The 27964-nt window shown below is 41.5% G+C and overlaps 1 protein-coding gene across 4 annotated transcripts in view; it reads left to right on the top strand.

Moving 5' to 3' along the window:
- prom2 (prominin 2) overlaps positions 1 to 27964 on the top strand; it is a 92857-nt gene that overhangs the window by 51159 nt on the left and 13734 nt on the right. For all 4 annotated transcript variants that reach the window (XM_020047036.3, XM_013134284.4, XM_013134286.4 and 1 more), the window contains 11 exons: positions 5876 to 5939; positions 6101 to 6190; positions 6305 to 6501; positions 7600 to 7674; positions 8218 to 8281; positions 9055 to 9211; positions 26423 to 26575; positions 26677 to 26800; positions 27102 to 27190; positions 27293 to 27377; positions 27805 to 27948. In XM_020047036.3, the coding sequence (XP_019902595.2) occupies positions 5876 to 5939; positions 6101 to 6190; positions 6305 to 6501; positions 7600 to 7674; positions 8218 to 8281; positions 9055 to 9211; positions 26423 to 26575; positions 26677 to 26800; positions 27102 to 27190; positions 27293 to 27377; positions 27805 to 27948 (1242 nt within the window). The remainder of the gene's footprint in view (positions 1 to 5875; positions 5940 to 6100; positions 6191 to 6304; positions 6502 to 7599; positions 7675 to 8217; positions 8282 to 9054; positions 9212 to 26422; positions 26576 to 26676; positions 26801 to 27101; positions 27191 to 27292; positions 27378 to 27804; positions 27949 to 27964) is intronic.

The raw sequence follows: 27964 nt of genomic DNA, 5'->3' as shown, positions 1-27964 counted from the left end.
CGTAGTAAAGCCTATTAACCATTTTCAAAGGTTTGATCAATTGACGTAGATCATTCGCCTACATTTGTCTACCAGTAGGGGATATTTTATTTAAATTTATAATTTTTTTCCAATTTGAGATCCGGGGCTATTCATAAAAGATCCGGAGCTATAGCCCCAGACTCCCAGGCCTAACAATGCCACTGTCTTACCAGGCTTATTTTAAAATAGCAATATAATAGCCCACATTTAAACAGCAATAGAACACAAACGCGATGATCCAACAATGTGTTTTTATTTAAATTGGTCTGAAGAATTCACTCTTCACAATAGTTCATTGTGGGCTAAGCAATATTATAACATATATAACTGCCTGATGACAATTATTTGAGCCAGATCACAATAATTTTTTATAGAAAACAATCTTCTTGCACAATATTTGCATTCCAAAATCATGTTTACAATTTGGGATTAAAGGGATTTTGGGTCAATGTTAGAAACGTCTCAACAAGTACATCTCATCTCATCTTCATCCGCTTATCCGGTATCGGGTCGTGGGAACAGCAGCTCCAGCAGGGGACCCCAAACTTCCCTTTCCCGAGCCACAGTTGCCAGCTCTGACTGGGGGATCCCGAGGCGTTCCCAGGCCAGTGTCGAAATATAATCTCTCCACCTAGTCCTGGGCCTACCCCGAGGTCTCCTCCCAGCTGGTCGTGCCTGGAACACCTCCCTAGGGAAACGTTGTGGGGGCATCCTTACCAGATGCCCGAACCACCTCAACTGGCTCCTTTCGATGCAAAGGAGCAGCAGCTCTACTCCGAGTTCCTCACGGATGGCTGAGCTTCTCACCCTATCCCTAAGGGAGAAGCCAGCCACCCTTCTTAGAAAACCCATTTCAGCCACTTGTACTCGCGATCTTGTTCTTTCGGTCATGACCCAGCCTTCATGACCATAGGTGAGGGTAGGAACGAAAATTGACCGGTATATCGAGAGCTTTGCCTTCAACAAATACAACGCAAATTAAATCAGTTTCCAGCCAATGCATGCAGAAGCGTGTTTGACATAATATGCTCAGATAATTTACTGAAACTGGTTTGGTTCTTAATTTCAGTATGCTTAAATATAGTTTAGAATTGTTTTGCAATGCACCTTGATGTAGCCTAATTTCACAACATTATTATTAGATAAACACATTACAGTCAATTATATTTGTTGCATCAACTCTGATCGACAAAAGAAAAACTCCCAAGCATGTGTAAAATATTTTGGCAAATATTGTCAAACTTAGTCATTTCCACCCATATTTCCTAATTAGATAATGCCCATTAAATGTATCGATATTAATATATGTTTGTCAGGCTTCGAGTGAAAAGGAGGAACAGGAGAACGAAGCGGTACGTCTTTGTTGTGTTTTTTAATAGTAGCGACAACGGTGAAGCTTAACAATGCTCTTTTGTAAAGTGAGACAATAACACACAAAGACAGGGGAAGCAGAGGGAACATATATACTGGGAAGAATGATGAGGATGAGAACCAGGTGCGCAAAAACAAGACAACAGGTGAAATGCATGAATGAGATGGGTGATGGTGTCAGAAGACCGGTGATGTCGAACGCTGGAGCCGGCCTGCGGCAGGGGGAGGAGAGGCAACAGAGGGCACAATGGTCACAATGTTGTCCCATTGAAACATCTTTTCTTGGCAACATATATAGAACACACAATATTAGGTAATTTAATATGCTTTTAATCAATTTAGTTATTTAATTGCCATATTTCCCACCAGACATTTTGGCCGTTGATATTTTCATCTGCCAGACAACTACACCTAATACCACCGGCTAACGTAAACCCTTACACACATACACATGCACACACGCATTCAGACTAATCAATATTACCAAAACTTTGCGCCATCTGGTGGCATAGAAGGCATTTCTTTGCGCTACCTGGTGACAGAGTAGGAGACTTACAGCTTCAAAAAATTTAAATGGCGAATTGCGCGTCTGGCAGAAATTCGGGCAAAATTGCTTTAAGCACTTAAACAAGACTACAACTTGTATTCGTTGTAATGTTGCCTGGATTGAATATTTATTGGACAATCCTGTTTTGTATTACATACAATGTTTTATAATTTGAGCAAAATGTCATGGCACACTTGATGCGTCCTCACCTTATGCCAACATGCTACTATTCAGCCAAATGCTCACTGCTCTGACTTAATGCTTTGGAGTTCAAAGGTTGCCTTGCTTCAGAGTTCACTGGACAGAATCAAAGAACGATGGGCTGTAGCAACCATTACATGGTCTTTTAATGCTGCTGCATAAAGAATTTGGCCTAATTAGACATACTAATGATTATCTCATTTGAACAACATAGTATCTCGTATTTTTGACATGTGTTTTTCTTGATTTGTTTTTGTTGTTATTCTGTCTTTCACTATTCAAATAAACTTACCATTACAATCATAGACTGATCATTTCTTTGTCAGTGGGCAAACGTACAAAATCAACAGGGGATCAAATAATGTTTTCCCTCACTGTATTAGCATTAGCTTGTGTCAAAAACGTATATCATTTTGCCATAATGTAATGCACACATGAAGCACACATGAAGTGTGATGCATTTGATTTAAAGTAGTCAGCCATTTTTCCACCATCTTGTAATTTGTAATCTTGTAATCTGTTATTCCTTTTCACCCCAATGGGAGACATGTATGAGACACCTGCATGCCAAAGGGCAGATCATTTGGAGCTATTGTTAATTTTAAGTTATTTTGTATATGTTTTGCCAAATTTGCACTGTCCAAGATGGTGGATTGTAATGGTTCATGAGGCTTTTTTGTTCATCATGAGATATGAGTCATATACAAAAATAATCAGTATTCTTGGTCAAACGGGGTGGAAATGCCATCATTTTGAAATTCGCTAATTGAATCTGGTGGACGAATCAGCGTGGGTGTCGGTGAGGTAGTTAGTCGGGGGCTATAGTTGAAGTGAGGAAAGTAAGTTATAAATAAAAGTTACCAGGGAATTTTTGTGTTATTTTGCAATTTAGGCCACAAGAATAATAATAAGAATATAAATGTTATTATTATAATACAAATGATTACAAATGGTTTTCACCTACCGGATGACCCCTAATAATGTGCAAATCTTTTATCCCTATACTTAACTGAAAGTAGTACCAAGATAACATTTCAAATGTTGAATTTGAAACATTGTATGGTTCTTTGAAAAGACATGCCCATTTTGTATTTGATGACAGCAACAAGTTTCAAAAAGGTTGGGACAGTGGCATATTTATCACTGTGTTGCATCACCTCTTCTTTTAACAGTTCTCTGTTTGGGAACTGAGAAGACCAATTCCTGAAGTTTTGAATGTGATATGTGTTGCCATTCTTGATTGATATAGGATTTCAGATGCTCAACAAATTGGGGTCTCCTTTGTCGTATTTTTTGTTTCATAATGAGCCAAATGTTTTCAATGGGTGACAGGTCTGGACTGTAGGCAGGCCAGTTTAGCATTTGGACTCTTACTATGGAGCCATGCTGTTGCAATACATGCAGAATGTGGTTTGGCATTGTCTTGTTGAAATAAGCAAGGCTTACCCTGAAAAAGACGTAATCTGTATGCCAGCATAGGTTGCTCCAAAACCAATATATAATCAGCGTTAATGTTGTCTTCATATGTGCACCACACCCATGCCATGTGCACTAATGCAACCCCATACCATCATGGATGCTGGCTTTTGAACTGTGGGCTACTAAGAAGCCGGATGGTCCCTGTCCTCTTTAGCTCTGAGGAGACAGCGTTCATGATTCCCAAAAAGAATCAATAAAATTTTGATTAGTCAGACCACAGGACAGTTTTTCACTTCGCCTATGTCCATCTTAAATGAGCTTGGGCCCAGATAAGGAGGCAGCATTTATGAATCTTGTTTATATATGGTTTCTCATTTGCATGGTAGAGTTTTAACTTGCATTTGTGGATGCAGCAATGTACTGTGTACACAGACAATATTTTTTGGAAGTGTTCCTGAGCCCATGCAGTGCCGTCTGAGGGCCCGAAGGTCACGACCATCCAATATTGGTTTTCGGCCTAGTCTCTTGTGTACAGAGATTTCTCCGGATTCTCTAAATATTTTAATGATATTATGTAGATGATGAGAACTCAAAACAATTTGACTATTTGCCTGCACAGACTTTCACAGAGTGGTGAATCCCTCCCTATCTTTGCATCTGAAAGACCCTCGGGATGCTCTTTTTATACCCAGTCCAGTTACTGACCTGTTGCCAATTAACCTATTTAGTTGTGAGATGTTCCATCAGGATTTTTATTTGAGTATTACACAAATGTTGCAGTCTTTTGTTGCCCATCCCAGCTTTTCTGAAATGTGTTGCTTGCAAGGAACAATAAAAATTTTCAGTTTCAACATTTGATATGTTGTTTTCTTACTATTTTCTATTCAATATAGTCTTTAAATGATTTGCACATCTATGCATTCTGTTTATTGATTTCCATTTTACCCAGCATCCCAACTTTTATGGAAACAGAATTGAACATGGAATGAGTTTAAACAGGAATTACAGAAAAATATATAGGAAATATAGTCATTGAGAAGGTTAGAAATAATTATCTTAAATGTAATAATTGTGTCCTTCAAACTTGGCTTTTGTCAAAGAATCCTCAATTTGCAGCAATTACAGCCTTGCAGACCTTTGGCATTCAAGCTATCAATTTCTTGAGGTAATACAAAGAGATTTCACCTGATGCTTCCTGACGCCCCTACCACAAGTTGGATTAGCTTGATGGGCACTTCTTGAAAACCATAAGGTCAAGCTGCACCCACAGCAGCACAACAGGGTTGAGGTCTGGTGACTGTGCTGGCCATTCCATTATAGACAGAATACCAGCTGAGTGATTCTTCCCTAAATAGTTCTTGCGTGGTTTGGAGCTGTGCTTTGAGTCATTGTCCTGTTGTAGGAGGAAACTGGCTATATTCATTCCTTGAAGGGAGTAGTATGGAGCGTTGTACGAGATCTTGGCAGTCGGATTCCAGGTTATTTCTCGCAAGGAATAAGCCTTTGTTTCTCAGAACGGTTTTCAGCTGTGCTAACATAATTGCAAAAGGGTTTTCTAATGATCAATTGGCCTTTTAAAATGACAAACCTGGATTAGCAAACACAACATGCCATTGGAACACAGGACTGATGATTGGGCCTTTATACACCTACAGTTAAGCCCAAAAATATTCATTCCCATGCCACATTTTGAGCTATAGTGAATTTTTCTTTGATCAATAGGTTTCTTCTGGCTGGAAAGGACATAAACAAGTGACAAAACACGGAAAGACATTGTGCTGGAGATACAAATGAATAACATAACTATTTCTGTTCTTAGCCATGACCTGCAGTTGACTAGTAACTGACTAGAGAACTACTGCTGTTCAGCTGTTCTCAATTTATGAATGATTACAATGCTCTCTCATGGTGGAAATTACAAGACCATTGTCTTGGTATAGAAACCAAGAATATTGTATAGAAACTTGCATTTTCTAGAAAATTTGCTTTCAATTTCAAGGGGTATGAATAATGTTGGACATGGCATTACTTGTAAAAAAACTGAAATAGTTATGTTATTCATTTGTATCTCCTGTATTCCATAAAAATCTGCTGTTTCCAGCATCCAACATTAACAATGTGAATACACTGTATTTCTGATGTTTTCTGATGTTTGATGTTTTCTTTTGAAAACAATTACATTTCTAAGTGACCCCAAACTTTTGAACAAAAGTGTAGTTTCAGTGTTTGAGAAAGCTTCCTTTTTTTAGACGTTAGTACTTATTAATAGAAGCCTCCACATTTGACTAAACAGGTGCATTTCTGGTCTCTTCACAGCAAATCGACAGTGTGCTAATGGAGAGTGATAAGACGTTGGACAGTGTCAATAAAAGCCTCAGTGGTGAGTGGCTTGGACGATCACGGAATGCCTGATTCTGCAATGTTCAAACACACAGTTGTTATGTCAATAGACATTTTGATTCAAAGGAGACTAGCTACCACCATTGGGGAAAACACTGTTTTGCAAATAATGACAAATTCTCTATCTCGTCTCTCTCTCAGAAATAGGTCCTTTACTGGGCCGAGAGATCCAGAGAGGTATAGATGGGCCACTTAACCATGCCCTGGGGTCAGTCAGAGACATGGCCATAGGTATAGTGCAACTACATCCTGTGTGTGTATGGTTGTGAATGTGTGTTCCTCTTCTGATAACATTTAATTGGTTTTCTACAACTCTTGCCCTATGTGTTGTTTCTGTTGCCCCAGTGGTGAACAGTACTGCCGTCCTCCTGATGCGGTTGAACTCCATTATAACCCAGCTCCGGTCTGACACGTCTGCTCTCCAGGCTAACGTTAGGTCCGTCAGAGACCTCATAAATACCACACTGAGAAACCCTGTCTGTGCTGGATGTGGCGCATATCAGTCAGAACTGCAGAAACTAAAGTTTGATATCGCTGTAACGGTGAGTACAATCTGGTCTTGATTGCTTGCATTTTTTTTCTCCCTCACTCCTTTTCCCACTAGTAAATAGTGTTTCTGCTGTAGTTCTGATAAGGCCTGTTGTCTCATGTGTGTCTCTATCATTCCCTTGGTTTGTAATAAATAAGAAACAATATAGGCCTTATGTAAACCTCTATCGAGCTGTGCGAAAACACCTTCCTTTCCTATGTGCTGCTAAAACAGTGTGTCTGTGTGGAGGGTGTGTTTTGTTATTCGATGTTTGGCCAAGCAAGAACAACTTATGAAAAGCTTACATGGTAGCTTAATGTTGGAACAGAGCATGACACATGCTAATGTGTTCTGTGGAAAGTAGTGTTTCACGACACTGGTTGCAGGGTATTGCTGGTGTGGCCCACAAACATGCTTAAACTAGACTTTTGATATTTTAGATGGTAAAGCCTCGTTTTAAGAACTGTCTATGCATTAGAGAGTAGTTACATTTCACCAGACCTATACCTCAGCTTCTTACCAAAACACAAGTGAGAGGACCAAATTTATGTTGTTACATTTGTCTAACAGTTTTTAATTGCACCTCATGTAATGAATCCTTTCTAGTGCACAACTATTGTTGCACCTTTGCTGGGTATAATGACCCACTGTCCCTAGTCAAATATTTTTGTCATCAGTGGATGGTTCTGGTTTTGCTGCCCCCTGCTGTCAAAGCATAATAATTACAATAACTGCAGATAATGTGATCAAATGTGATCAAGCTAACTTAGCTGCTAGCTGCTGTAGGACCTGGATCAAAAGTGTATCCCCTTTTCGCTTGAAGCTGCAATGCTGCTCCTGTCATTGTAACATCAGATCTATCCATGTTCTCATGTATGGATGACCAAACCTGCCAAAATTTGAAATACACTGATGAATAAATGTATCAATAAATATATTTATACAGTGGGGAGAACAAGTATTTGATACACTGCTGATTTTGCAGGTTTTCCTACTTACAAAGCATGTAGAGGTCTGTAATTTTTATCATAGGTACACTTCAACTGTGAAAAATCCAGAAAATCACATTGTATGATTTGGGGTCAAAGTATTTCAAATGTGTTTTCCATAGATCCCCAGTCTAAGTAATCTGCAATCAGTGGTCGATGATATCACCAAGGCTGACCTTAACTCTAAAGTGAAGGAGGTGAGTCTGCCCTGACTAAATAGACACATTTTAGAAGAACTGCTTTTATTGATTTGCCACCAATTAGCAATTTTAAAATTAACTGTTGTCAATTTTGTGGTGAAATGTCAAGAAACAATCATATACAACAACTGCTGTAAAAGAGTTTCATACTGTATGCCATTGTAGAAGACATGAGTGTCTGCCGAAAGAAGACAGATTGGGACTGCAAATAATTATTATTGAACTTTACAATAAATGTACTCTTTTGAAAGTTAGGTGATAAAAAAGAAATAGTGTGTGTGTTTGTGAGACATATAGAGAGGGCAGACATATTGAGAATCAATCACACTGTACATATGTTTATGCACACTCAGAAAGTATTAGTGGCATGCTACAGTTGTCCTGAGGGGATCATTATGATCTGTGCTTGCTACTAAATTGTTCATGCAAGTGTTCAAATTAAATTATGTGCATTATTTATGCTGGCAAACCTCTTGAAATGGCTCATCTGAATGAGTTTTTCAATTTGTTTCTGATTCTCTGTGTGTTTGTGTGTGTCAGGCAGAAGACTTCTTTGCCAGTATTCCACAGATGGTGACCAATGAAACAAAGAATGTGGTACAGAGTGAGTATTTTAACCTTGGTCCTGGTAAAATCCAAAGAATGTATTTGTAGATGTTCTAAAGATTCTCTTCCGACAATCAGTTACATTTTAACTAACAAATTAAAAACACTAATCCTTACCCTAACCATAATTATGAAACTATTTATTTACTTAAATTTAGCAAGCAGTTGCTAATCAACATATAGTAATACTTTAAACAAATGTTCAACAAAGTATCTACAGAACATCTACAGATGGAATTTGAGACTCTCAAAATAAAGTGTAACCCATGTCACTTTTGAAGGTAACAGTACTACTTTAGTTACACTACTATTGTAAAAATATTTACGAGTTTAGTTAACATACTATTATAGTACTGGTAATAATTATAATACTTGTACTAGTTCAGTTAAACTACTAAAATATAACATATTTTAGCTGCCCTGTGTTGCCTCTAATTGGGGATCCTATTTAAGATGCCCTTTTGTGTCCACTGGTGTGGATAATTGTTTATGCCTTTGTGCTTTATGGTCTTGGGTGTGCCTTTGTTTTGTTGGTTTGCACCGAAATAAAGGGATGACCAACTTCAACAGCTCTGCGCCTCGTGTCCTGACTCCGCACCGTGACACTACCAGTGCACACTGCAGCATGGGTTAGATTCAGGCCCACAGTTATTTCAGCACACTCTGTCACCAAAAACATCTAACAACAGGGACAGAGTAGTGTTTCCTTCCTTTTGTCACAAAGTATCTCATTTGGCATGCAAGTAATGTGTATCCCGCTTTCTCTCTAAGGTGTAAAGCAACAGCTTGAGGACATCAAGATAAAGATTTCTGCAGTGAAGGGACAGATCCCTGTCACAGCCCTCAACAACGTCTTAAACATAATCAGAGATGCTAGGAGATACATTGGCATGTACTCACCAGAGGCACAGATGATTGAGCTGATCAGGTAATTAACCTGAATGTTCTATTCAAATGGAGGTTTAAGCTAAAAGTTAACCTGATTTAACAAATGACAGAAAAAAATTTTAAACTTTGAAACCATTTATGGAAGTAAAATGAAAATAAATGCAATTTCATAGGGCAGAATAAACAAGCACCTCTCTAGCTTCAATAGCTGGTGTTGTCCCCTTTAGCTGAAAACACTTTTTTTGTGCAGATCAGTCATTAATGTCAACCAAGAGAGCAGAGGCTTCTTCCCACATATTAAACAAATACCTAAAGATACAAGGCTACACACTCAGTTGCTCACGGACAGACGCTGCTTATTAAGCACATTATACCAAGTGCTTACAAACTGTAAGGAATCAAGGGAATGGAAGAGGATTAAAGTGCAGAGCACACTATGTTTATTACGTTACACACTAGGGATCCATCCATCCATCATCTTCCGCTTATCCGTGGCCGGGTCGCGGGGGCAGCAGTCTAAGCAGGGATGCCCAGACTTCCCTCTCCCCAGACACTTCCTCCAGCTCTTCCGGGGGGACACCGAGGCGTTCCCAGGCCAGCCGGGAGACATAGTCCCTCCAGTGTGTCCTAGGTCTTCCCCGGGGTCTCCTCCCGGTGGGACGGGACCGGAACACCTTCCCAGGAAGGCGTTCCGGAGGCATCCGAAATAGATGCCCAAGCCACCTCAGCTGACCCCTCTCGATGTGGAGGAGCAGCGGCTCTACTCTGAGCTCCTCCCGGGTGACTGAGCTTCTCACCCTCTCTCTAAGGGATCGCCCAGCCACCCTGCGGAGAAAGCTCATTTCGGCCGCCTGTATCCGGGATCTTGTCCTTTCGGTCATGACCCAAAGCTCATGACCATAGGTGAGAGTAGGAACGTAGATTGACCGGTAAATCGAGAGCTTCGCCTTATGGTTCAGCTCTTTCTTCACCACGACAGACCGATACATCGACCGCATTTCTGCAGAAGCTGCACCGATCCGTCTGTCAATCTCCCGTTCCATCCTTCCCTCACTCGTGAACAGGACCCCTAGATACTTAAACTCATCCACTTGAGGCAGGCACCCTCCACCAACCTGAAGTGGGCAAGCCACCCTTTTCCGACTGAGGACCATGGACTCGGATTTGGAGGTACTGATTTTCATCCCCACCGCTTCACACTAGGCTGCAAACCGTGCAAGTGCATGCTGAAGGTCCTGGCTTGAAGGGGCCAACATGACAACATCATCCGCAAAGAGCAGAGACGAAATCGTGTGGTCCCCAAACCTGACACCCTCCGGCCCCTGGCTGCGCCTAGAAATTCTGTCCATAAAAATTACGAACAGAAATGGTGACAAACTAGGGATAATGCAGAAATTGTGGTCTTATACACAGCAGGCAAATGTACAAGTAGGGCGAGGCTGTAACGAGGTGAAGGACAGGCAGGAATCAGACACAGGCGAGGAAGGTGGAACCAGGCAAAGGTACAGAAGGGGCGAAGGCAAAAGGCATAGTCGGTGAGAACTTCCAAAGCGAGATTTATAGTCAAATACCCAAAGGTAACTGTAACGATAGGGTAGGCACAAACAATCAATCAATCTCTCACGAGATCTGGTGGAGACTGCTGGCTTATATACTGTGGCTGTAAGGAGAGAACAAGAACCAGGTGATGACAATTACAAACCCGATTTCAAAAAAGTTGGGACACTGTACAATTGTGAATAAAACAGAATGCCACAATGTGGAAGTTTCAAATTTCTATATTTTATTCAGAATACAATATAGATGACATATCAAATGTTTAAACTGAGAAAATGTATCAGGGAAAAATAAGTTGATTTTAAATTTCATGGCATCAACACATCTCAAAAAAGTTGGGACAAGGCCATGTTTACCACTGTGTGGCATCCCCTCTTCTTTTTATAACAGACTGCAAACGTCTGGGGACTGAGGAGACAAATTGCTCAAGTTTATGAATAGGAATGTTGTCCCAATCTTGTCTAATACAGGCTTCTAGTTGCTCAACTGTCTTAGGTCTTCTTTGTCGCACCTTCCTCTTTATGATGTGCCAAATGTTTTCTATGGGTGAAAGTTCTGGACTGCAGGCTGGCCATTTCAGTACCCGGATCCTTCTTCTATGCAGCCAAGACATTGTAATTGATGCAGTATGTGGTCCGGCATTGTCATGTTGGAAAATGCAAGGTCTTCCCTGAAAGAGACGACCGTCTGGATGGGAGCATATGTTGTTCTAGAACTTGGATATATTCTCTGAATCTTTGGATGATATTATGTACTGTAGATGATGATAACTTCAAACTCTTAGAAATTTTTCTCTGAGAAACTCCTTTCTAATATTTCTCCACTATTTTTCGCCGCAGCATTGGGGGAATTGATGATCCTCTCCCCATCTTGACTTCTGAGAGACACTGCCAATCTGAGAGGCTCTTTTTATACCCAATCATGTTGCCAATTGACATAATAAGTTGCCAATTGGTCCTCCAGCTGTTCCTTATCTGTACATTTAACTTTTCCGGTCTCTTATTGCTACCTGTCCCAACTTTTTTGGAATGTGTAGCTCTCATGAAATCCAAAATGAGCCAATATTTGGCATGACATTACAAAATGTCTCACTTTCAACATTCGATATGTTATCTATATTCTATTGTGAATTAAATATAAGTTTAAGATATTTGTAAATTATTCCATTCCTTTTGTACTCACAATTTGTACAGTGTCCCAACTTTTTTGGAATCGGGTTTGTAGAATTAATCTGCCAGAATGAGATCTGCCAGAGTGGGCATGGCCAGGTGCCTGTGTGGGTGTGTTGTGCTGGGGAGAGTGGGGAGCACCCGTCAGACTCACAGTTGTTACACAAACTTTTCTCATCAGGTTGACATTTTTGCTTTTTTAGTATTGTAAAGACATATAGAGCACTTGAAAGTAATGCTTTATCATGTGTATCAGCAGGTGTGGCTGGGGTGTAGCATAGCGTTCTCTCCCATGGGTGTGAACATTAGCCACCCCCCCACCCCCCTATGGCTAAAATCTTACTGAAATCTACAAAAAATTAATCCCAAGGTGGTGCTTGGAATCATTGATTTCCCAACTGAAAGATAGTGGCAGATAACTTATTTATAAGTTTCAATGCGGACCTGGATCAAAAGTGTATCCCCTTTTCGCTTGAAGCTGCAATGCTGCTCCTGTCATTGTAACATCAGATCTATCCATGTTCTCATGTATGGATGACCAAACCTGCCAACATTTGAAATACATTGATGAATAAATGTATCAATAAATATATTCATACAGTGGGGAGAACAAGTATTTGATACACTGCTGATTTTGCAGGTTTTCATACTTACAAAGCATGTAGAGGTCTGTAATTTTTATCATGGGTACACTTCAACTGTGAGACAGAATAAAAAACAAATCCAGAAAATCACATTGTATGATTTTTTTATAATTAATTTGCATTTTATTGCATGATATAAGTATTTGATCACCTACCAACCAGTAAGAATTCCGGCTCTGATCCAGAGGAGGAATGGGAGTAGGTAATGTGGTCTGATGAGACAATAATTTAGCCTTTTGGTCTAAACTCCACTCACCGTGTTTGGAGGAAGAAGAAGGATGAGTACAACCCCAAGAACACCATCCCAACCGTGAAGCATGGAGGTGGAAACATAATTCTTTGGGGATGCTTTTCTGCAAAGGGGACAGGACGACTGCACCGTATTGAGGGGAGGATGGATGGGGCCATGTATCGCAAGATCTTGGCCAACAACCTCCTTCCCTCAGTAAGAGCATTGAAGATGGGTCGTGGCTGGGTCTTCCAGCATGACAACGACCCGAAACACACAGCAAGGGCAACTAAGGAGTGGCTCTGTAAGAAGCATCTCAAGGTCCTGGAGTGGCATAGCCAGTCTCCAGACCTGAACCCAATAGAAAATCTTTGGAGGGAACTGAAAGTCCGTATTGCCCAGCGACAGCCCCGAAACCTGAAGGATCTTGAGAAGGTCTGTATGGCGGAGTGGGCCAAAATCCCTGCTGCAGTGTGTGCTAACCTGGTCAAGAACAACAGGAAACATATGATCTCTGTAATTGCAAACAGTTTTCTGTACCAAATATTAAGTTCTGCTTTTCTGATGTATCAAATACTTATGTCATGCAATAAAATGCTAATTCATTACTTAAAAAAAGGTGATTTTCTAGATTTTCTGGATCTTCAACTCACAGTTGAAGAGTACCTATGATAAAAATGACAGATTTCTATATGCTTTGTAAGTGGGAAAACCTGCAAAATCAGTATCAAATAATTGTTCTCCCCACTGTACATAAAATATAATAATTGTATTAATTAATATTATTTCCTCATTCATTTAATTCCTTGATCATTAATTTCTTTATTTAATAATTATTTTTTTCATTTCCATAATCTTATATTTCTGTATTTATTTATTTCTGTTTTTATTTATTTCCGTGTTCTTTTATTTCTGTATTTATTTATTTCCATATTATTTCTGTGTTTATTTAAGATGGTGAGTGCTGTTTTAGATCCTAGGCGCATCCCCATGTTGCCAATCTCTATTCCTAATTTAAGCACAGGCATCATTTGAGCATAAGTGACATTAAGGTATCGAAAAGCCGAGAGTTTTCGTAAAACACAATGTAATTTTTCAAAATGAATAGGCTACGACAACGGCGCATATTTGCGGGTCTGTCCCAGGAGTCCTTGCATTGAAATTGGTTCATTTCAGTCCCAGTGCATAGGACCAGACTCTTAATTTAAGCGATCATATTTTCCCCAAACTCCACTCTGTTTAGACCTATGCACTGGCGTTGAAATCAAAACGTTATCCCCAACAGATCCCCTGTGAGACGCGCCATTTTTGTGGCCAATTCATTTTCCAACAACCCCTCTCGGTTTCTCTATAGGCTAACTGGCATACATTTGCACTGGTCAAAGTCATATCCACTCTAGAATATCAACCATCGATCACACAAACTTGGGGATGGTCTTATTCTAAAGTGGAGACCTAAACAAGTGTTCCATTTCAATGGTGTGATTTGGATATTCCAACAAATATACCATACCATACCATCTTTCGCGAACGAGCCCCAACCCCGGGCCTGGCTCCAGGGTGGGGCCCCGGCTGCGCCATGCCGGGCGACGTCACAGAACACAAGTTAGTTTTCATCATTAAGGGGTTTTTGAACCAACAAATATAGATCTACATATTCAGGTTTTGCCCTAACATCATGCCTGTCTCACAGCCTTGTGTTTTTCTGCAGTTTGGCTGAGGCCTCTTCATAGTTTTGAACTTTAGTCATGCCTTCTTATTAAGCTGTTAGATACTAGCTCAGCACCAAGATATAAAAGGAGTTATTTTTTATGTCAAGTCGAAAGGCAGCAGCCTATAAAGCTTTCTAACCATTTTTGCATTCTGCAATGTAAAACCAAAGTTAATTACTGCTCACGTGCGCTTCCTCGCTACTACCGGTAAATGCTGTCTTTTGTACAGTCATGGCCAAACGTTTTGAGAATGACACAAATATAAATTTTCACAAAGTCTGCTGCGTCAGTTTTTATGATGGCAATTTGCATACATTCCAGAATGTTATGAAGAGTGATCAGATGAATTGTAATTAATTGCAAAGTCCCTCTTTGCCATGAAAATGAACTTAATCCCCAAAAACATTTCCACTGCATTTCAGCCCTGCCACAAAAGGACCAGCTGACATCATGTCAGTGATTCTCTCGTTAACACAGGTGAGAGTGTTGACGAAGACAAGACTGGAGATCACTCTGTCAAGCTGATTGAGTTAGAATAACAGACTGGAAAGGAAGGTGGTGCTTGGAATCATTGTTCTTCCTCTGTTTACCATGGTTACCTGCAAGGAACCATGTGCCGTCATAATTGCTTTGCACAAAAAGGGCTTCACAGGCAAGTATATTGCTGCTAGTAAGATTGCACCTGAATCAACCATTCATCGGGTCATCAAGAACTTCAAAGAGAAAGGTTCAGTTGTTGTGAAGAAGGGGCAAAGACTTTTGGAGGATGACCTGGTGTCAATAAGGGCAGCAAAGAAGCACTGCTCTCCAGGAAAAACATCAGGGACAAACTGATATTCTGCAAAAGACTGGATTAAACGCCAAATCCCACTGAGGCAACGTCCGCCGGACCCGGCCAGAAACCATTTAACCAAGGGGTGACTAAACACAGACGCCATTGAAACCCTCATGACACGCCGAAATGGCACAAGCGTACACCTGCAGCGTGCCAGGGGACCTTTGCTGCTCAAAGAGAATCTGCAGGAATGACAGGACACTGCCGATGTCACAACAGAGGGGGTCAACACCCCTGTCCTCACACCAGCGGGCAAAGACACCCCAGCGGCTAGAGTAACTAGCCAACGTAGAGGCTGCCCTTGCGCCCTGAATGGTCACGACCACTTCCGCAATCAGTCCCTGACGCCGCAGTCTGGCCCTTTCAGGAGCCAAGCCCGCAACGGCTGGCCCAGCACAGGGAATGCCCCTATTGAGCCGTTTGCCTGCGACAACGCCCCGTGGCGGTAAGGGATCGGCCACAGCGTCCCCACCGCCATCTGGGCCGCCTCCGCAAACCACAGGGCACCCGGGCGAAAAGGGGCGATCAGGATGAGCGACAGCCCTTCCGACCGCACCCGAGACATGACAGGGAGAATGCACTGCAGAGGGGGAAAAGCGTACAACAGCACTCTCGGCCACAGCCGATGAGCCAACGCGTCCACGCCCAGCGGGGGCCTGTCCTGCGCACGCAGAGAGTACCACAGGGGGCAGTGCGCGTCCTCCCGGGACGCGAACAAGTCCCCCTGCGCCCACCCGAAGCGCCTCCAGAGCTCGGCCACAATGTCGGGGTGAAGACGCCACTCGTCGTCCCGGGGACCCCCCCGGGACAACAGGTCTGCGCCCACATTGAGTTCTCCGGGAATGTGCATAGCCCTCAATGACCTGAGGTGCACGTGAGCCCATTCCCAAATCTGCACCGCCAACAGGAGGCCTCGGACACCCGAGCCCTCATAGCGACTGTGGATAACTGGAGCCCCAGAAAAACCACCAGTCGGCTGGGCTGAGGAGCACTCTTCTTCCAATTCACTGCAAACCCCAGGCGAGTGAGCTGAGTCACTAACCGGAACGTGTGAACCCTGGCCTGCTCTGCCGAGTGTGCCAGGACCAACAGGTTGTCCAGGTAGGCCAGAACCCTGACCCCCTGACCTCTCAACGGTCCCAGTGCAGCCTCTACGCACTTGGTGAAAGTGCGGGGAGCCAACGCGTACCCAAACAGAATCCTCGTGTACTTGTATGCCTGGCCCTGAAAGGCAAACCGCAGGAACTTCCTGTGGTGTGGCAGAACAGGAACATGAAAGTATGCTTCAGATGCTGACGCAAAAATCCCCGGGATGCACACATTCCAGGAGACGCTTTGTCGTGAGCATGCGAAACGGTTGCTTTGACACGCATTTGTTCAGAACGCGCAGGTCCAGAATCGGTCGCATGCCCCCCGTCTTTTTGGGGACCAGGAAATAAGGGGAGTAGAGCCCCCTCTCCCTCTGTCCCAACGGGACCAGGGACACCGCCTCCTTTTCCAGACGGTCCGCAATTTCCCCCTGTAGGGCCGCGACCTTCACCGGGGACGTCATGGCGGTCTCCACGACCCCCGAGAACGGGGGAGGCTGACAGTGAAACTGCAGTGCGTACTCCTTCCGCAGCGTCACGTCCAGCCACCCCGGCAGAGTGCACGGAAAGGGTGTACTGTTTCTCCGCCAGGCTGGCGGAGAGACGGCCCCTCACAGAAGGCAGAGCGGGGCGCTTGTCGGACCAGGTGCTCAGGCCCAGAACCGGGACGAGGAAGAAGAGCTGGAACGCCGCCGCACCCGCTCAGCCAAGCGAGAGGGAGCAGTCCCAGGGGTAGGCGGAGCCATCACCGGGCCGGTCTTCTCAGCCGATGCCCCCAACTCCTGAAAGGAGTCCTCTCTCATCAAGGAGACAGAGTACGTCGGCAAGTGGGACCTCCTCAGCGAAAAATGCAAGCCGCTCCATCCTCACCGGCAACGGGAGAACGGCGCAGGCAGTGCAAATCGGCTCCTCCTTGGCACCCTCACGAGCGTGCTGCGACCCCAAACACGCACAACACAGAGCGTACGTGTCTAAGGCCGGGTCCAGCCCATCGCAGCCGCAGGCTGACACAGAAGTCAAAGGCCGGGGTGCCGTCATCGAAGACGCCTCTCCAGTGGCAGTAGACGGCTAAGTCATCCTTGACTGTTGAAATTCAACTAAATGCATTAAAATAAACTTTCTCGTGAAGAAAGAAGGGAGGCAGATTGGGGTGTGTGCACTGCTTTTATAGCCATGGGGCAGATGGCCTAGAGCAATGCTATTTGCATATTTAAATTTTCAGTGACTGCCGATTGGCAGAGAGGGTAAACCAATAGGAGCGAAGCCCCTATGGGCAAAGCTTCACGATATAGAACGAGTGTTCGACGCTGAAGTTCGCGAAAGGTTGGTATCTCATGAACACCTTTACACAATCACACATTAAAAAGTGGTATAAAAATATTTTTTATTCTGAATATAATTTCGTCAGTGTGTTAATGTCTACCCGAGAAGCGTTTGCGCCTTCTTTAGAAAGTTAACTAGTCGCAAGTTTGAGGTAAAATGCACTTGGGTTGTCAATGTCAAAACACTATAAGCTGTGATTCAAATATTAAATAATGTTATGTCATTTTTACTTTTACACTGAATGTTTGCTGCTTCAATCCAGATGAGTAGGCAGAAGGCTATTGTATACATTTAGAATAGGGTGTGAAAATTGTACAGCTGTGGTATTTGTATAGAGTGTGAATTCTGTTTAGAAGATGTGTAACGTTAGATTTTTGGTACGGTGTGTGGATTTTGCAAGAGGTAACGTTAACGTTAAAGGAATTTCCATGGGGTGTGAATTTGGTAGGCCTCTAGGGTGTTAAATGTGTATATTTTGTGAAGGCGTGAACCATATTTAATATAATAAAGTTCTGTGTAACATTATTAACGAAGGAATTATTTTAACTATCCCTTTCAGATACTTTTTTCAAAACATTAAAGCAAATCTACTAAATAGCGATCAGATGGCTAAAAACTTCATCTGCATTTTGAGTTCTAACTATTTATGCTCTTGGCAAAGGTCATAACAAAACTAGTGCTAGACATATAAATGTATGATGATTCATGGTTATCACAGGTTTTGAGTGCTAACATCTGTGAAACTGTGCCTTGCTCCAAATATACATATCGTAACACTTTGCCCCTAAACAACATAGTTTTTGTTGAGTTATTATTACACAATACTTTTTCTGACCTTTTTGAATCTTGCCCCTGACAAATAGCCCATATTACAAAAAAAGACTAAAACTAACACTAAAACTAATAAAAACTAAACTAAAACTAAGCATTTTCAAAAAATAAATACTAAACTAAACTAGCAAACTCACTTTAAAAACGAATTAAAACTAAACTGAATTTGAAAACAAAAAGTAAAAACGAAATAAAAATAAAAACTAATAAATAAAATAAAACTATAATAACCTTAGTTCATACTTAGTGTAATTGAAGTCAACCTGCATAATATTACATAGTTAATATCACACAATATTATAAAATAGCATGAGAAAATTACAGGAATTTGCCTATTCACATATCCTGCAGGATTATCAAAATCCTTAAGGTTTTAGTCCTCCAGGAATTGCCATATCCTGCTGGTATATTACAATTTGAAATCCTGCAGGATTCCTGCATGAATTGCCATGGTTGTGCAGGATTCTCACAATTTCTGCAGGATATGTCATACACAAGCTGGAGCATCAGGGAGATTTCCTTGCATAATTCCTTCACAACAGATTCACTTCCTGCAGGTTTTCTGTGGGACGTTTTTGTAAGGTGCCAGTGAAAGACCTGTGAGGCATCTCTTTCTCAAACTAGACACTAATGTATTGGTCCTCTAGCTCAGTTCTGCACCTCCCACACCTCTTCCCATTCTGGTTAGAGAGTTTATGCTGTTGTGTGAAGGGAGTAGCACATGGAATAGCCTTCATTTCTCTGAACAAGAATAGACTGATGAGTTTCAGAAGAAAGTTCTTTGTTTTTGGCCGATTTGAGCCTGTAATCAAACGCACAAATGCTGATACTGAAGATACTGAGCTAGTCTAAAGAAGGCCAGTTGTATTGCTTCTTTAATCAGCACAACCGTTTTCAGTGGTGCTAACATAATTGTAAATGGGTTTTCTAAATGATAAATAAGCCTTTTAAAATGATAAACATAATGTGCCATTAGAATACAGGACTGACGGTTGCTGATAATGGGTCTTTGTACACCTATGTAGATATTCCATTAGAAATCAGCCGTTTCAGTAGTCATTTACAACATTAACAATGTATACACTGTATTTCTGATTAATTTGATGTTATTTTAATGGACCAAAAAAATCAGCTTTTCTTCAGAAAACAAGGAAATGTCTAAGTGGCATCTGCGTCTTGTGAGCAACATTAAAGAAACACTTCCGGGTCACGAAAATCTGGGTCACGAATTTTTCAAAATAAAAGAGACCAACGAATTACTTAAAAACTGAGATAAATTGAGTTTATTAATTGTTTGAGAACATGTACCTCTCAAAACATTGACAACAATTCAAATATGATCATATTTAAGAGTAATATCGATAAAAAGTGGGTGTTAGTGGGTGTTAAAACACGTTCAAAGGGTAAAATTCAGACAATGCCAATGACAGAATATGGAATATATATTGCCTCATAACTAATAAACTATTGAATATGCCACAGAGAAAGCAGTGTAGGAATTGTCCAGGAGAATGTGTAGAGTAAGACAAACCTGTCTAATCATGGGGAACAGTGTGCTACATCTAGCAACACAATATTTCCACACCCTCTTTTTCCACAATGTAACTTAATGGATATGAAATACATATTGACTCATACAGAAAAAACTATTCTATACGCCGCAGTGAATGTATTGTAGGAAATGTTCAGGAGACTCTATAGAATGATTATATGCAAAGAAATCAAGGGGCACTCTGTATTTGCAATTGTTGCTAGTGTTTTACTCCGCCCACCCCATTGGCCACAATGCAACTCAATGGATATGAAATACATATTGGCCTATAAAAAAAAACCTATTCTACACGCCGCAGTGAATGTATTGTAGGAAATGTCAAGGAAGGTGGATAGAGTAATTATATGCAAAGAAATCAAGGGGCACTCTGTATTTGCAATTGTTGCTGGTGTTTTACTCCGCCCACCCCATTGGCCACAATGCAACTCAATGGATATGAAATACATATTGGCCTATAAAAAAAACTATTCTACACGCCGCGGTGAATGTATTGTAGGAAATGTTCAGGAGACTCTATAGCACAGGTGTCAAACCGGTTCCACAGAGGGCCGAGTGTCTGCAGGTTTTCGCTCTCACCTTGTACTTGATTGATTAATTAGTTCACTAATTGGTTAATTTCTACCCCCACCTGGTTGTTCAGGTCTGACCTGGGAACCAATTTAAAGGAAAACCCAAAGACCTGCAGACACTCGGCCCTCCGTGGAACCGGTTTGACACCCCTGCTCTATAGAATGATTATATGCAAAGAAATCAAGGGGCACTCTGTATTTGCAATTGTTGCTGGTGTTTTACTCCGCCCACCCACATTCCAAATTGCTGAACAGCCTTAAGATCCATTTATCCTTTTGTTAATGGAGGTGATTATCACCACTTGCTGATTACTTAACAATTCAGCCAAGGATCTAATGTTGTTGTCAACGCCATATATTAACTGGTCATTAGCCTGTTGTACCACCTTTAGAGATGTAGGTGAGTCCAAAAGACCATTTACAGTTTTATACCTTTTAGATTAGCAAAATATTTTTTACAACAGAGTCAAAACATAACCAATATCCAACTATTACATATTAGAATAAGTTCAACTTCATCAACTCTATTAGAAGGACATATTTTATTGCAACTACATTCCAGCCTTAGCTTAATTTGTGAAAAGAATATGTATTTGTCCTTATATTGAAAGATTCATGTTTTAATTGAGACATATGAAGGCTTGTATTGTACAGTGAGGAAAAAAAATATTTCATCCCCTGCTGATTTTGTACAAAAGACACCTGTCCACAGAAGCAATCAATCAATCAGATTCCAAACTCTCCACCATGGCCAAGACCAAAGAGCTGTCCAAGGATGTCAGGGACAAGATTGTAGACCTACAAAAAGCTGGAATGGGCTACAAGACCATCACCAAGCAGCTTGGTGGGGAAGGTGACAACAGTTGGTGCGATTTTTCGCAAATGGAAGAAACACAAAAGAACTGTTGATCTCCCTTGGTCTAGGGCTCCATGCAAGATCTCCCCTCGTGGAGTTGCAATGATCAGGAGAACAGTGAGGAATCAGCCCAGAACTACACGGGAGGTTCTTGTCAATGATCTCAAGGCAGCTGGGACCATAGTCACCAAGAAAACAATTGGTAACACACTACGCCGTGTAGAACTGAAATCCTGCAGCGACCCCAAGGTCCCCCTGCTCAGGAAAGCATATGTACAGGCCTGTCTGAAGTGTGCCAATCAACATCTGAATGATTCAGAGGAGAACTGGGTGAAAGTGTTGTGGTCAGATGAGACCAAAATCGAGCTCTTTGGCATCAACTCAACTTGCCGTGTTTGGAGGAGGAGGAATGTTGCCTATGACCCCAAAACACCATCCCCATCGTCAAACATGGAGGTGGAAACCTTATGTTTTGGGGGTGTTTTTCTGCTAAGGGGACAGGACAACTTCACCGCATCAAAGGGACGATGGATGGGGCCATGTACCGTCAAATCATGGGTGAGAACCTGCTTCTCTCAGCCAGGGCATTGAAAATGGGTCTTGGCTGGGTATTCCAGCATGACAATTACCCAAAACACATGGCCAAGGCAACAAAGTGACCTAGCCAGTCTCCAGACCTTAGTCCCATAGAAAATCTGTGAAAGGGGCTGAAGGTTTGAGTTGCCAAAAGTCAGCCTCGAAACCTTAATGACTTGGAGAAGATCTGCAAAGAGGAGTTTTAACCCCAGCACAACAAGGTCTAGTTGTATCGATTACCTGTATTTCCTTAAACAAAGTGTCCTTGATCAGGGTAGCCATAATTGGCGTCTCAAAATCATGCTCAAATTAATCTTTTTAGCCACTGCTCATAGGGCCTGGAAGGCCCTGGACGTCTCCAATCCGTTAGGTTTCATACTCCAGGGCCAGCCGTTCTTGGTAATTGCCTGGCGTATCAAATGAGAGATTTGTGAACGAGATGCTACCTGGCAAATGAAAGGACGATTGGGATAACTATAGCACAAGTTCATTTTATAGTCACTGGACAACACAGACTTTCAACTCCCTCCAAAGATTTTCTATGGGGTTGAGATCTGGTGACTGGCTAGGCCACTCCAGGACCTTGAAATGCTTCTTACGAAACCACTCCTTCGTTGCCCGGGTGGTGTGTTTGGGATCATTGTCATGCTGAAAGACCCAGCCATCTTCAATGCCCTTGCTGATGGAAGGAGGTTTTCACTCAAAATCTCACGATACATGGCCCCATTCATTCTTTCCTTTACACTGATCATTCGTCCTGATCCCTTTGCAGAAAAACAGCCCCAAAAAAGCATGATGTTTCCACCCCCATGCTTCACAGTAGGTATGGTGTTCTTTGGATGCAACTCAGCATTCTTTCTCCTGTTGAAGTATAACACTTCCCCGAGTTGGTTTGTTGGAAAGGAGAATAAAACACAGGGAGTCAGGGCAATTACCGTAGTTATACGTCCATTTATTACAGAAGCTTCTGGAGACACGTGTCGCCGCACAATGTCTAAGGATCAACATTCAAAACATCATTTTTATACTTCTACTACGCCCAAAAAGATAGAGGCGTTAACTTACAAAGTGTGTGCCATTGGCCCAATCCCAGTTTTATTCCTTATAGGATAACTGCAAGTATCCCCTTGCCCCCCTTTCTGGTTTCTGTCTTGTCTGTCCGACTATGTGTGTGTGTCTCTGACCTGTGACCTGTTTCTCACAAAACAGACATACTAAATCTTTCTATCCCCGGCAACCGCTTGAACAGGTTTTCCTATTCTCCTACTTGCTCCTTCAGTTTCGGTTCATATTACAGACATTTAATATTTTGTTTCATTGGTTACAACAGCTTATAACAGTTCACTAACTTATACAATTACTACATCTACACTCCTCCAAACATGAGTTGAGTTTTTACCAAAAAGTTGTATTTTGGTTTCATCTGACCATATGACATTGTCCCAATCCTCTTCTGGATCATCCACATGCTCTCTAGCAAACCTCAGACAGGCCTGGACATGTACTGGCTTAAGCAGGGGGACACATCTGGCACTGCAGGATTTGAGTCCCTGGCCGGCATAGTGTGTTACTGATGGTAGCCTTTGTTACTTTGGTCCCAGCTCTCTGCAGGTCATTCACTAGGTCCCCCTGTGTGGTTCTGGGATTTTTGCTCACCGTTCTTGTGATCATTTTGACCCCACAGGGTGAGATCTTGTGTGGAGCCCCGGATCGAGGGAGATTATCAGTGGTCTTGTATGTCTTCCATTTTCTTATAATTGCTCCCACAGTTGATTTGTTCACACCAAGCTGCTTACCTATTGCAGATTCAGTCTTCCCAGCCTGGTGCAGGTCTACAATTTTGTTTCTGGTGTCCATTGAACGCTCTTTGGTCTTGGACATAGTGGAGTTTGGAGTGTGACTGTTTGAGGTTGTGGACAGGTGTCTTTTATACTGATAACAAGTTCAAACAAGTGCCATTAATACAGGTAACAAGTGGAGGACAGAGAAGCCTCTTAAAGAAGAAGTTACAGGTCTGTGAGAGCCAGAAATCTTGCTTGTTTGTAGGAGACCAAAAACATATTTTTGGTAAAGGAATTTACCAATAATTTCATATAAAATCCTACAATGTGATTTTCTGGATTTCTTTTTCTCATTCTGTCTCTCATAGTTGAAGTATACCTATGATGAAAATTACAGGCCTCTCTCATCTTTTTAAGTGGGAAAACTTGCCCAATTGGTGGCTGACTAAATACTTTTTTCCCTCACTATAATTAAATGTTGGTGTTTTCAGTAGTAAAAACATTTAATACTGTTCTAATGGACCTAAAAACTGGAACAAAAACTTCTTACAGAGAAAGTATGCAAACATAACCTTTCTTTTCAGTTTCACATTCACACATTAAACATTAATTTTATATTATTACAGATAAAATCCTACATCTACATCTCTAAAGGTGATACAGCAGGCTAATGGCCAGTTAATATAAGTAATTGACAACTACATTAGATCATTGGCTGAATTGTTAAGTAATCACCAAGTGGTGATAATCACCTCCATTAACAAAAGGAATAATGGATCTAAAGGCTATTCAGCAATTTGGAATGTGGCCAATCATAATTACTCTATCCACCTTCCTTGACATTTCCTACAATACATTCACCGCGGCGTGTAGAATAGTTTTTTTTATAGGCCAATATGTATTTCATATCCATTGAGTTGCATTGTGGCCAATGGGGTGGCGGAGTAAAACACCAGCAACAATTGCAAATACAGAGTGCCCCTTGATTTCTTTGCATATAATCATTCTATAGAGTCTCCTGAACATTTCCTACAATACATTCACCGTGGCGTGTAGAATAGTTATTTTTTTATAGGCCAATATGTATTTCATATCCATTGAGTTGCATTGTGGCCAATGGGGTGGGCGGAGTAAAACACCAGCAACAATTGCAAATACAGAGTGCCCCTTGATTTCTTTGCATATAATCATTCTATAGAGTCTCCTGAACATTTCCTACAATACATTCACTGCGGCATGTAGAATAGTTTTTTTTTTATAGGCCAATATGTATTTCATTGCATTGAGTTACATTGTGGCCAATAGGATCTAGGATGGGTGGAGTAAAATGCCAGCAACAATTGCAAATACATAGTGCCCCTTGATTTCTTTGCATATAATTATTCTATAGAGTCTCCTGAACATTTCCTAGAGTACATTTTTACAATACACACTAAGCAAAGTGTCAAAATAGATACATTTAATATTATTAAAATCGCGTTTTACCGCGGACTTCTATTTTGAAGGCAAAATCCAAAAACCGGAAGTCTTATTGTTGCTACGGAATCTCTAATGTTGCCAGCATGACGCTAATCTAAGTGACCACAAACTTTTGAACAGTAGTTTTTATGGTCTGACCAGTCCAGACCAAGTGTCTAATATTTATTGAAGATTGGACCTTCCCAAGTTACTCTCTAATAATTTCTTTATCAAATTTTCTAATTCATACATTTTCTGAATTTCATGAATTGCTGTTTTTGCACCTGATTCTACTTTAGCCATTTTATGTGATTGTAAATTAAGGGATGTTGTTTCTGCAAATGTAATTAATTTTAAATGCATAAATGGTTTCAATGTTTATTTCTGTGATTTTTTGAATTGGGTTATCTTCATAAATGAATGTGCTTGGCATTTAGCTGTCAGGTCCTGGCTGGGGTGCCTTTAGGCATCTCTTTGTGCCTGGAGGCCACAGTCAGGGCCTGACTGCAGAGTGCCTCTTGGCATCTCAGCACTTATGTTAAATTATCCCTAATCAGAGGCAGCTGTTCCCTATTGCCTCTGGTTGGGGATCCCATTTAAATTGCTTCAGTTTAGCTTTCAGTGTTCAGCCACTGTTTGTGTTTGCGTTGTATGCCACATCAGTTCAGGGTTATTATTTCTTCTATCGGAAGAAAGTCAATTAAAGCTCAAATCCCTCTACGCCTCATGTCCTTCGCCTCGACCGTGGCATTCTCAAATATCAATCCATGTTCGAATGTGTAAAAAAAGACAACTTTCCAGGGGGCTGTACCCACTTTATTACATGACAGTACAAACACATTTAGGAACTTCTATCCTCATGAAGGTGCAAAACGTTATTGCCAGTCATTTCCCAAGCATCCCTAACTGCAACAATATAATCTTAACCTTTACTTTAACCCTAACTACTGACCTCTAAGATGGAAATAACAATTTTCTTAGTGGGGACACGTGAAATGACAGATACATAGACATGTAGACAGAAAGACAGACAGGTCTAAACATAAAATTATCTCTGTGTGTTTCTTCTAGGTGGGCTGTATGTATTACCCTGAGTTGTGTAGTTCTTTTGGTCGTAGTGTGCAACCTCCTGGGTCTGTTTTTGGGTCTGATGGGATTGAGCACATGCGATGACCCAACAGAACGATCAAGTACTGCAGACTGTGGGGGAACTTTCCTAATGGCGTAAGTACTGTCACTGTATGCTTATTTGTTTTTGTGAGATGGGCATACTTGATGTTTGGTGATAGCAACATCATCGTATCAATTTATTTGCATGTGTGTAGGGGTGCAGGGTTGAGTTTCCTGTTCTCCTGGCTCTTCATGCTAGTGGTGTTGGTACTGTTCTTACTGGGAGGAAATTTCTACACACTGGTGTGCCAGCCCTGGCGCAGTGGACAGCTACTGCAGGTGCGTAGGCACAGACACACACACACACAACACACTAATCTCCTTACTTCAACATTCATTTCTATAATCAAACCTTAGTACCTAACCCTAAACCTAATGCCTAAACCAAATACTCCAACTGTTTTACCCTAAACCTAACCCTTAAGTTGTAAATAGCCTTTTAATTAGTTGGAACTGGATCTGAACTGAATCTTTGTTGTCTCCTATGTTTTGTTAGACCTACATACTGTTATACATGCACAAACTATATTTTGAATGAATGGACTCATTTATTCATTGGTTGTGTCTTGCCCTTGCACAGTTTGTTGACACTCCGGGGCTGATACCTGGTTTCAATTTAGGGGAGATGCTGGGCCTGAAGACAAATTTGACACTCTCTGAAATATACAAGTATGAAGAAACATTATTAAGTCTTAAATTAAACATCTTTCTGGTTTTCAAAATTGTTACTAAATATTGTTTTTGATAAGAATGTCTTTTGTGTGTCTGTAGTGACTGTGAACAGAACAGGCCTTTGTGGACCACCCTCCACCTGTATGAGGTCATAAACCTCACTGATCTGCTTAACGTGTCCAAAGTGAGTCTGTCATTATACTGGTTCACATTTGCTTTCTACCGCATCACATCTATATATATATTTTTTACCAGTTTTAATCAGTCCCATATTGTTTTTACTTTTGCTACTGTCTCACATCTGTTTGAAACTCTTTAATGCGGTTCTACATTATCACAGTTTCTACCATTTCTATATTATCACATATACGGTTTCTACAGTCAAATGATGACAGGGAATCTTTTTACATAAGGTTAGTTCGTTCTCAATTAAGTTTTCCTCTTTTTCCACTTCCAAAGGGGAATTCGCTATTTCAAACCATTTGCTGTTCTATCTCTAGTCTGTCTGACACCAGAATCCTACTTGACTGTGTTGTCACATAGGTCATGTCTGCCATGCTACAGTGTTTCCTCTACTCCCTGTAACTGTGTGTCTGCCTCCTCCCTATCAGTACACGGCTGAGATCCACCAGCACTTTGACAGTAATGAGATCAAACTGTCTACCATCACCCTGCTTACCCCTGAGATAAGCAAACAGCTACACAGCTATTCTGACATGGCCCATGGTGTCGACTTCAGCAATGCCACACAGCAGGTACATTGTGTGTATG

This window comes from Esox lucius, chromosome 6 (genome assembly GCF_011004845.1).
Source record: "Esox lucius isolate fEsoLuc1 chromosome 6, fEsoLuc1.pri, whole genome shotgun sequence".
Classification (NCBI taxonomy): domain Eukaryota; kingdom Metazoa; phylum Chordata; class Actinopteri; order Esociformes; family Esocidae; genus Esox; species Esox lucius.
The sequence above is the reverse complement of the archived record's forward strand: the minus strand, read 5'-3'. Positions and strand labels throughout refer to the sequence as shown.